This window comes from Medicago truncatula, chromosome 4 (genome assembly GCF_003473485.1).
Source record: "Medicago truncatula cultivar Jemalong A17 chromosome 4, MtrunA17r5.0-ANR, whole genome shotgun sequence".
NCBI lineage: Eukaryota > Viridiplantae > Streptophyta > Magnoliopsida > Fabales > Fabaceae > Medicago > Medicago truncatula.
Genome location: NC_053045.1, coordinates 26,009,863 through 26,020,347, shown reverse-complemented (window position 1 = coordinate 26,020,347; position 10,485 = coordinate 26,009,863). Strand labels below are relative to the sequence as shown.

The window sequence follows — 10,485 nt, the reverse complement described above, 5'->3', positions numbered from 1 at the left end:
TCTCGTCTCAATCCTTATCCATTGATTAATTATGATCTATTAGAATGGATTTATCCCACTTGATCAAGAATAGGTAGGAAACACTTAAACCTAATAAGCCTTTTTATTCAAACATGATTGTAAAAAGAATAAGCTGCATTTTTTCTAATGAAACTCATCCCAAACAAGAATCCACAAGTGCAATGTTTGCAGTCTTGGACAAGTACTACACTTTGGTAAGAAAACACTTTTTGAATATTTTACTAGCATTAAATAATTTACAATTTGTAAGGAAATGTCTAAACAAATATTATGACACGATATGATCACGCCATCTATATTCTAGACAAGATATATCAACCAGAAATTGTCCTTCTACTTAGACATACAAAAATACATGTCAAAGTTGCTCCTTTGCATATTGTAGACAAAGGAATTCCAAATTTACCCGTTTCAAATAGTCCTCTCAAAAATGGCCAGTAACATATGATCAAATACACACTAATCAACATTTCAGCCAGTCCACACTCATAATTCCGACTTAGTCCTTGTGGCTGAAATCCAAACAACTTGATAAATATTGCTGTCAATTGCAACAACAAGATGGTAGTTCCTGGCAAGAAAACTAACGACTCGTTGAAAGTGTATCTACCGGCATTCTTATCATGTCGATCATCCCTAGAGGGAGGAAGTTCTTTCTTTGTTATGTCAAAAACAGTGTTAGATATTCCTAACAATTTGAGTAGGACGGTAATAAATCCACAGAATCCAGCATTCATAGGTGTTATTCTCGACATCCTTTGATTGTTCCACCATGCTTTAATTGACAGTCCTGAGGCCAAGTATTCGTATAGAGTATATACTTTGTAAATCCCAAATATTGCAGTAGGAATATACATTCCCCAATCCTGTATTGAATACATGTTAATATAAAATTGATCTGCAGAGTTGGAATAAATAGAAAGTAAAAAACATAATTATGTGTTATTCCTTCAAAAAAAAAATAATTATGTGTTATTATGTGAGCATAAATCTATATATAGCCCTACATTTTTCACAAATTCAATAACAATAAAAGGAAACATTATACTGTTATACTCCCTCCGTCTCAAAATATAAGCAAATTTTACTTTTTAGATTCATTCAATTAATGATATATGTGGTTCAAAATATGGACCACATACATCATTAATTGAATGAACCTAAAAAGTAAAATTTGCTTATATTTTGAAACAGATGGAGTACATATTTATCTTAAAGTTACACATAACTCACTACATTTATTATTTTGATAGTATTTTTGCGTGAATAACATTTACATGCATGAATTATAGAAACTATGTTTGATTCTTCAATAAGAAGCTCTAATGTAATATTTCTAACAAAATTATGATGCTATAAACAACAAACACACATACATGAACACTAAATACAATAACGATGAAAACAGCACGTAGACATCAGTGATCCGTAGTACTTTTAAATATGAATGTGATTGAATGTAATCATATGTTTAAATATGGTGTTAGTGTTAGTGACGTCAAACATGCTTTTAATATGAAGTGTCGGTGCTACATATAAGTTATTATAAACAAGGTAAAATTGTATTGTGTTTGTGTTTTTCAATGCTCACCTTTGGCAGGAAATAAGAGTTGGTAATGATGCAATATGCAACGAGACAAGCATAGCATACTTGAGCAACTGGACTGAATCCCCAGTTCATGATCCACATATAAGCTAAGAATTGCCTAAAAGAAAGTTTATCAAAAATGGCACCAAAAACAGGACAATGTTTGCTAAAGAAGATCTCGAGCATTCCGGTGGCCCATCTCTTATGTTGAGCCATACAGGTGGGGCCATCAATTGGAGCACAACCTGTGAAGGCTATTGGATCCGGTGTACATAATTCCGATCTCCAACCTTTTTTGTGTATCGTCAGCCCAGTTAGTATATCTTCAGTCATTGTTCCATACATCCAACCCACCTAAAATTCCAACAAGATCAATCCAATTTCCTGTTATAGTTTTTTTTTTGAAACAACCAAAATTTATTAACCGCTACATCTGCACAAGACGCACAGAGCAAGCAAACAAAACAAAACAAAACAAAACACAAGCGTCTATCACGTTTGTACAAGTTTGTATGACAAACCTGTTTACCCCAACCCGTGCCGTATTCATATCCATAAGAAGCAACATGAATAGCTTCCTCAACAGCTTTGTTAACACTAATATCGCTAGCTGAATAGGTCCTATCTTCCAAAGCATGACCAACTGATTTCATAAGTTCCTTTGAAGTTCCAAATTTTTGTTTTAACTCCACTTCAGATAAGTTGTTTCCTGCAACATTGGTTTGAGAGTGTAGGGTAACCAAAAAACAGTCAAAACATGATAGAAAAACCCTAATTAAATTCGTAACATATATATATGTACCCTTTTCTACATCGTCCGGAGAGAGGCCATAAATAACTTTTCTTCTATGAAAGCAGTTCGTTCCTCCATAGAAAATTCCTTGCAGTCCTGCTAATCCTGCTCCAAGGTACTGTAATTTACATTAGTTAAAAATTGAATTGATAAAATTAATGAGTAATAAATGAAATAACTTATTCATAAAACATCCAACTTAAGATAGTAATTAACAAAGGTTAATTACTACACCATTCGATCATTGTTATAAGTAAAACTTTATTTTTTAGATTCATTCAATAAATGATATATGTAGTCTATATTATCATTATCAACTACATACATCATTTATTCAATGAACCAAATATGTGAGTTTTTGCTTATAATAACGATCAGATGGTGTATTTTATAACTTTGTATTATCAAATTACACTTACCTTATACAAAATTGCCATTTGATTTCCAAAAGGATCGTCTTTGAGTGTAGCATAGAATTGCTGGGGACATTGAGCAAAAGCTACTTCTTTTTCCCCTTTGGAGTCAAGCAAAATGCACAAGGCATGCATAACAATATTTGGATTGTTTACAAACATGTCACAATCCACGTTCAACATGAAGGGTGCATTGGTAATCAACCCAGAGACTCTTGTCTGAATATAATCAATGAGATCATAGTTCAAATACAAATTGAAAATATGTTAGGGTTTTGGTAATTGTGAGCATAGTTCAAAGAATTTACCAACACATTCATGGCACCGGCTTTGAAATGATGTGGTTGCTTTGGCCTCTTCTCTCTAGATATGTAGATCAAATGTGGCAATCCATCTTCAGCCATTTCCTTGTTCTCCCATATAACCTTATAAATTCATGATGTGAGCATTAATGTTTTGTTAGACATGCTTTCTCTTGTTATTTAATTAACTGGTAATTAAGGTAAACTATTTTTGAACAAAATTAATTAAGTTTTTGCAAGGAGCGCCAGTATTGTGTTTGCAAGTATTATGTAAGTTAAATCATAATATTACTTAATAAAGGTAATTTCATGATGAATGTTACTTTAGCAAATAATATTTATGTTTCAAATTTTTTTTATTTTTTTTGAAAGAATGTTTCAAAATTAATGTTATTTTCACTTTTCAACTTGGAATTAATTAGATTTTGATATCGTGCCGTTTACTTTTAAATCATTATATTTATTTTTGTATTTATGATTGTTAAAAATACATCAATAGATAATAAAGATAATTTCGTAAAAGTGTAATTTCTTTTGATAATATTTTATTGTATTCCTAATTTGTATGTAAATACTTAAAACCACACATATTTTAAAACGAAGGGAGTGTTTCAATATTGATGAACGTTTCATCAAAATCAAATAGATAAATAAAAATATATTTTATTTTCATTGTATAATTTAAAATATCAAACTTGAATCTAAACCACGTGAATGTGTCGCTCAGTTGGTATGGACAATGCATAATATATGTAAGGTTCAGGTTCGAATCCCGGCCACCACAAAAAAAAAATGTGAATATGTGTGGTTGCCGACTGCCGGGAGCCCGGTCCAAAAACAATACCTTGATTATGGCTGGATGATTTGTCCGGTTAGTATTTGAGAAAACTGCAAACTCTTCTTCAAGTAAGCTTGGAATAGATTTTGGGTCCACATCTATTTTATGGCTAAGATTTTCATACAAATCCTGTCAACATAAGAGAAACAAAAACCGTTTAACATTTTGTGGTCAGACAAATCTTTATCTTGTCAACAGAATCAACATTGCATTATTATTATCACCGGCAACAACATGTTACTTACCTTTCCTATATAAAAAAATAAAACTTGTTACGTACCTTCATCTGTAACCATTCTTGTCTGAATTCTTCATCATTGGTCGTGCAATCGTTGTCATCACAAAAATATCTAAAAGGAGCCCTAATTTGTACATTGTACTTTTTACAAAATGGTACCCAATGTTTTGCAAATTTTGAAGCTTTGTGAAGAGCATAGAAGATTAGAGGAGAACAACCATCATCAGAAACGTAACAAGCTAGCTTGTGAGATGGGTAATCAAGTGCTAATAGTGATAAAACAGTGTTTATTGTGATGATTGCTGGTTCTAACTCATCGTCTGCTGTTGTCACAAATAAATCCACTGCTGGAAGTTCTTGCACACTGCTTGAATTGACAAAAAAACACCATATATCTATTACTATTAAAAAAATTATCTATGAAAAAAGTTATCTATTGAATACACCAAGTATCAGACATTAGTGGTGATTTTCGGTCCCCAGTAGTGATATTTCTGTGTTTTATATTTAATATCAAAACTAGAGCAAAAAATACCACTTTTGGGGTCAAAAATAATTAATTTTTGGGTGAAAAGTATAAATTGCGAACAAAATAGAAAAATGTGAGAAACTGAGGGACCATAAACTCGAATTTGAAAATAGAGACTAAAATTCAGGATCAACTAAAATAGGAAGATCGAAAGTATATTTAAGTCTAATTTTTATATCATAACACTTAAAGCCCATAAATATATGCCATTTGAGGGAAGGTTTAAAAGCGTTTTTGAATGAAAACTTAATCTAAAAATTGAAAAATGCTAGATATTAAGAATGATTTTATCAAGAAAGATTTAAGAATGACATGACATAATAATTACCTTTAGATTTCAGTCTCATTTATTAACCTTTCATAAAAAAAATACATATAACACCCATCATCCCATGATTTCCGGCCAGGCTGAGATTTTATTGGCTAACATTAATTTCAGGACTATTTCTTGATAAAATCTAAGGGTGATTATTCTGCCATGTCATTCTTGAAATTTTCTTAATATATAACATTGCTCGTAAAAAATATATATGTATGTACTTATAGTTAATTACTCCATCCGATTACTATTATAAATTAAAAATGACTTTTTAGGTTTATTGAATAACCAATGTATCTGGTCTATATTATAGACTAGATACACCAGCTCTTCAATAAACATAAAAAATGTATTTTTGTTATAATAGTGATTTGAGGAAGTAAGTATTAAAGCTTTTAAGGAAATAAATCATTAATTAGGTTGATGATGATAAAATACACCCTCCGATCACTAAGATAAACAAAAATTTGATTTTTAGATTCATTCATTAAATGATATATGTAGATTATATGTAGTCTTTATTATAGTCTATATACGTTATTTAATGAATGAATCTAAAAACCAAAATTTTGTTTATATTAGTGACTGGAGGGTGTAGTTGTTATGAAGGTATATTTACAGTTAGATACTAAAGGGAAATTAATAGTCAAATACCTTTGGAGGAGACGGTCAGGGTTGGTTTTAATAAAGGCTGGACTCCATTGAGTGGAGATGGTGAAAATCCAAGATAAGGTGAACCATGTTTCACAAATCAAAGCAATAAACCAAGGAATAGAGTAGTTGTTCACATACATAACACGGTAACCAAGCAACAACAAAAGGAGGATTAAAATCAAGCTATCTAATACCCTTTTGTAATTGTGTTTGTACCAATATTTTTCATAGAGTGGAAGAGAGTTTGGGTTGGCCATTGAATTTAGCTAAGGTGATAAGAAATTTTTTGTATGCATGTGTATAAGGAGGTGATGCAATATTTAAAGAAAAAGAGAGTTGTTTGCTTGGTCACAATTTTGTTTTAATATTGTGACTACCAAATCTATAGAATTTAGCTTTTTTAAAGTAAGTACGAAATACAAAGAGAATTAAATATTGATATTTTAATACATTCAGAATCTATTGTATATTGATCCAGGACCAGAGATCTACGACATTGTGGTGATGGTGATGGTTTTGTTTTGAGTTGGCAAAATTCGATCAATATCTTCCTTCTTCTTTAGAGGGGGTAGTGTACCTCCAAACAATTTGAAGATTAAATAAGAATGAGCTGAATATGCGAGATTTTTAGGGTATAAAAGTGTGCACATGAAATGAGACCATGTGTAAGCCTTTATATGGAAGGCTTTATTCTGACAATCGTCCTCGAAGGACGTCTGTGTGTAGATACGGATAAGTAAACCTTGAGTCTGGTATGGTCATCCATATAGCTTATCCAACCCTAATTTTGTGAATTTAGGGAAAGTCCATGTCATAATCAGCGTGAGTGCTATTTACTTAAGGCAACTCAGTCTGTTGAAGAAATGACTCTTAACTCAGTCCAAAACATATACAATGACCCATAATGAATCGAACTAACTTAAATCTAATTACTTTGAAATATTTTTATTGAACTTGTTGATTTATGAATAAAATGAATCAAATTTAATAAACTTTGATGAAGAACTCAAACGTAAGAAATATAAAATAGCTTGGAAATGGAGATAAAATTAAAAACTAATTAGCTTTGTTTAAAAGCTAAGTTGGTGGCTAACTTGGTCATGGTTATCCTCAAGGCCACTTTCTCATTTGTAGAGGATTTTCGGGCTTGGTCTTGATGCCAAAGACATTTATTTGGTTAGTTTAGCTTATTCGGTTTTCTTTAGAGCCTCCCAGGGTGGAGGAGATCATACTGAGGAGGAAGCCCAAATTTTGACTAAGGTATAGAAGAGTTGATGACCCCTATCCTAAGGTCATCATCTTCTGTTAGAAGTAACTTCAGGATAGGATTCCTACTCATCAAATTCTTTTCTAATAGAGGGTTATTGTGGATCCTAGAAGTATCTCATGTGTGTTTTGTGGCTCTTTGGTGTAGTCGTTTGGTCATTTGTTTGTACATTGTGAGTTCGGTCTTCGGGTGTGGTATAATATTTATACGTGGTTGAAGTGGGAGTTAGTGATGTCACTACTACAAAAATGGGTTTATATAGCACTTTTTGTCAAAAAGCGCTAGCAAAGATTCTACTTAGTTAGCGCTTTCAATAATAAATGCCATCTAAAAGGCGTTTAAAATACTGCATACACTAGTAAAAAATAGCATCTTTTATTTTAAAACGCTATGTAACACTAGGTTTAGATAGCGCTTTATGCATAAAAAAAGCGCTGGAAAAATCATTATTTATTTTTTTTGGTCAGATTTTTTTATTTTCTTTGTCAGAGTTTTTTATTTTTTTTTATAGATAGTGTTGTATATATATATATATATATATATATATATATATATATAATTTTTCTAAGGGAAATATATATATATATATATTTTTTGGCACATTAAAATTGAGAATATTATTTATCAAATAAAACTTAAACATATCATAAAAAATATATGTATATATAGCATAAAAGTTAGAAATGTATGGCCACTAATATCATAACATGGACATCTCTAAGTTACAACTAATTAGTTATCATAAAGATCAAAATCTTCTATGGTAGCATGCAGTCTTCATCTATCTTCTTGGCCGTCTCAACATTTTTATCCAAAACAAGCAGGCAAATCATCATTCATTTTCAAATTTCGTTCACTCTCCACCACCTGCATATATAGCAGAAAACACCATTAAACAAGCAATTATATTATATTAGAGACAAATTCAAAGTACTACTAATCATAGTACAAATTAAAGCAAGATTATAAATTAAAAACACTACCACTTCTAGCAAATATATTTAGAAACATGAAACTCGCCTTATCATAAAAATATCATATAACTCACCTTAGATATGTTATGTTTGTTTGTAGTGTTATGGCTCTCAGGGAGGGGACTAGGGTTAAGCTAAGGTTGATTTTGGTTTGACATTACTGTGCGGTCTATTTAAAAATCTTGTTAGTTAATTTATTTTCTCCAAAATGACATTGATTTTTAGTGATTGTCGAACAATTTGTATAAGTGGTTTCTAGGTAATACCTCTGGTCACTCCCGTATTTACTATGAGTGAAAAGTGAAAGTTACAGCTATGTTATTTGCTTGTTGTAGGTATGTTAAGTTTTACCTTTTCCTTGTTCTGTAGTTCTCTTTTTGCTCTCGCTTTGGTGTTTGGTATCAAGTACTTATTGTATTCGTTGTATAAATTTTCTCCAATAATTTTTTAATATAATATATATTTGCCTCATATGAAAAATTTATCTATAATAAGTCTCATCAAATTCTTTTGCAACAGGTTTCTCAGAGAGAGAGAGAGAGAGAGAGAGAGAGAGAGAGAGAGAGAGAGAGAGAGAGAGAGAGAGAGAGAGAGAGAGAGAGAGAGAGAGAGAGAGAGAGAGAGAGAGAGAGAGAGAGAGAGAGAGAGAGAGAGAGAGAGAGAGAGAGAGAGAGAGAGAGAGAGAGAGAGAGAGAGAGAGAGAGAGAGAGAGAGAGAGAGAGAGAGAGAGAGAGAGAGAGAGAGAGAGAGAGAGAGAGAGAGAGAGAGAGAGAGAGAGAGAGAGAGAGAGAGAGAGAGAAGAGAGAGAGAGAGAGAGAGAGAGAAGAGAGAGAGAGAGAGAGAGAGAGAGAGAGAGAGAAGAGAGAGAGAGAGAGAGAGAGAGAGAGAGAGAGAGAGAGAGAGAGAGAGCCGCACATCCAACAAATTTTACACTATAAGCACACAAGATGACAATTACTTAGACACAAGATGACAATGAAACCCAATGTTTTGTATTAGGTGGTGTTATATGTGAAGGTGATAAAAACACAATCAGAAGATTCAATTGAGAGAGAGAGAGAGAGAGAGGGGAGAGAGAGAGAGAGAGAAAGAAAGAAAGAGAGAGAGAGAGAGGAATTATCCTGGTCCATCCCGCACATCCAACAAATTTTACACTATAAGCACACAAGATGACAATTACTTAGACATACAAGTCTAAGATTTTCTTGCCTCACACTTGAGGACATCCACAATAAGAGTTTATAAATAAATTTAGTCATGTTTACACTTTGATAATCAGAGAGTGGTAAACTAACTTAAAGCTCAATAAACTTCTGACACTTAAGAAATTCTAGGATTGAAATTTTTTAAGAATTTTTTTAAGTTTTTGTGCACTATATAATTTGACAGAGTTTTGACACACTTAAATTTTGTGGTAAACTATCTTAATGCTTAAGAAACTTATGACACTTAATCAATTCTAAGATACTAAGTTTGTAAGAATTTTGTATGCGTTTGAGTGCTTTAGAATTTGACAGAGTTTTGACACTTATAATAATTCTCAATCACTTGATTTCTTTAAACTTTATCAAGTTCTTATAGGAGAGAAATATTAGAGTCGTTGTTTGATGCTGGCCAACTCATCAAAATCTTTCTTGATAAGATTTTGTTCAAATTTGAAAATATTTCTTCAATTGGATAATGTCGTTGAGTAGTACTTGAGAAATCCCTTGCTTCTTATGGAATGATACGTTACATTCTCTTTGCTATTAAATTTCTCTGCTTGTTTCTGCACGTGGTTAGAAGAAGACAAACTGTACTATCAAAGGTTGAAAGTGACCTTCCATCATAGGAAAGCAAAATTGGTCAAAGTCACCCAGACTGATGACATCATCAAAACTTGTTTTCTTCAGAGGCGGAATTCACTAGAGCTTGTTCATAACATAGTCTTCACAACATCTTTTGATAAGAGCTTTGACTTTATCTTTACCTTTCTTTAGATCTTCTTTCAAATCATCATATGTTTCCAATGCTTCTCTTGAGTACCATAATGCTTTCCTTAAGCTCGGATCTTGTTGTATTCGAACCAAAAACATGATTTTGAAGTCAGAAATGAATTATATGGTCTTGCACACTTGAACACACATTAGAGTACACACTTTCTCTTTCATACATTGTTATTCTAATTAAAACCTTAAAGGAATCCTATGAAAAGAGTAACATTCGTGATTTCATAAAATGAATTTTAATATGTATGTAATCATTCTTTCGTCTAATAGATGACGAAAACATAAACATTTCTTGATATGTTCATTTCATTTACTGAGAATACATAAATCCAACGAAGGCTTTTAAATTCACTAAAATTTGCTAAAAAAGTTGTAATTTTTCTTCTTTTTCTAAATTCATGTAAGCAAATAAATTCTTCCAAAACAACCATCGATGAAATAGGAATCTAAATGATGAAGAAGTACATAATATCATTTATTTCAAAATTACTTGCCAAATAATATTATTACTTAAAAGTATATTACATATAGTATTAAACACATATAACCATAAATAAGGAA

The 10,485-nt window shown here is 31.7% G+C and overlaps 1 protein-coding gene across 2 annotated transcripts; it reads right to left on the bottom strand.

Moving 5' to 3' along the window:
* Positions 1 to 211: 211 nt before the first annotated feature.
* On the bottom strand, positions 212 to 6,074 carry LOC25492160 (cellulose synthase-like protein H1). 2 transcript variants are annotated; one of them, XM_024781513.2, is made up of 9 exons: positions 5,696 to 6,074; positions 4,236 to 4,560; positions 3,962 to 4,084; positions 3,124 to 3,240; positions 2,822 to 3,034; positions 2,412 to 2,520; positions 2,131 to 2,318; positions 1,613 to 1,963; positions 212 to 887 (listed from the first exon to the last, which is right to left on the bottom strand). In XM_024781513.2, exons 1-9 carry the CDS (start codon positions 5,950 to 5,952, stop codon positions 336 to 338), a joined length of 2,235 nt encoding a protein of 744 aa, XP_024637281.1. In that variant the 5' UTR covers positions 5,953 to 6,074; the 3' UTR covers positions 212 to 335. The 2 variants fall into 2 exon arrangements, with proteins under 2 accessions (XP_024637281.1, XP_013455682.1); XM_013600228.3 differs by having other exon boundaries at positions 4,236 to 4,557.
* Between the last annotated feature and the right edge of the window lie 4,411 nt (positions 6,075 to 10,485).

Coding starts and splice junctions, on each gene's coding strand:
- LOC25492160 (XM_024781513.2), bottom strand. CDS start 5,952: ATGGCCAACCCAAACTCTCTTCCACTCTATGAAAAATATTGGTACAAA. Junction 4,561..5,695: donor CCTGACCGTCTCCTCCAAAG/GTATTTGACTAT, acceptor TGTCAATTCAAG/CAGTGTGCAAGAACTTCCAG. Junction 4,085..4,235: donor AAGAATGGTTACAGATGAAG/GTACGTAACAAG, acceptor TTATGTTGACAG/GATTTGTATGAAAATCTTAG.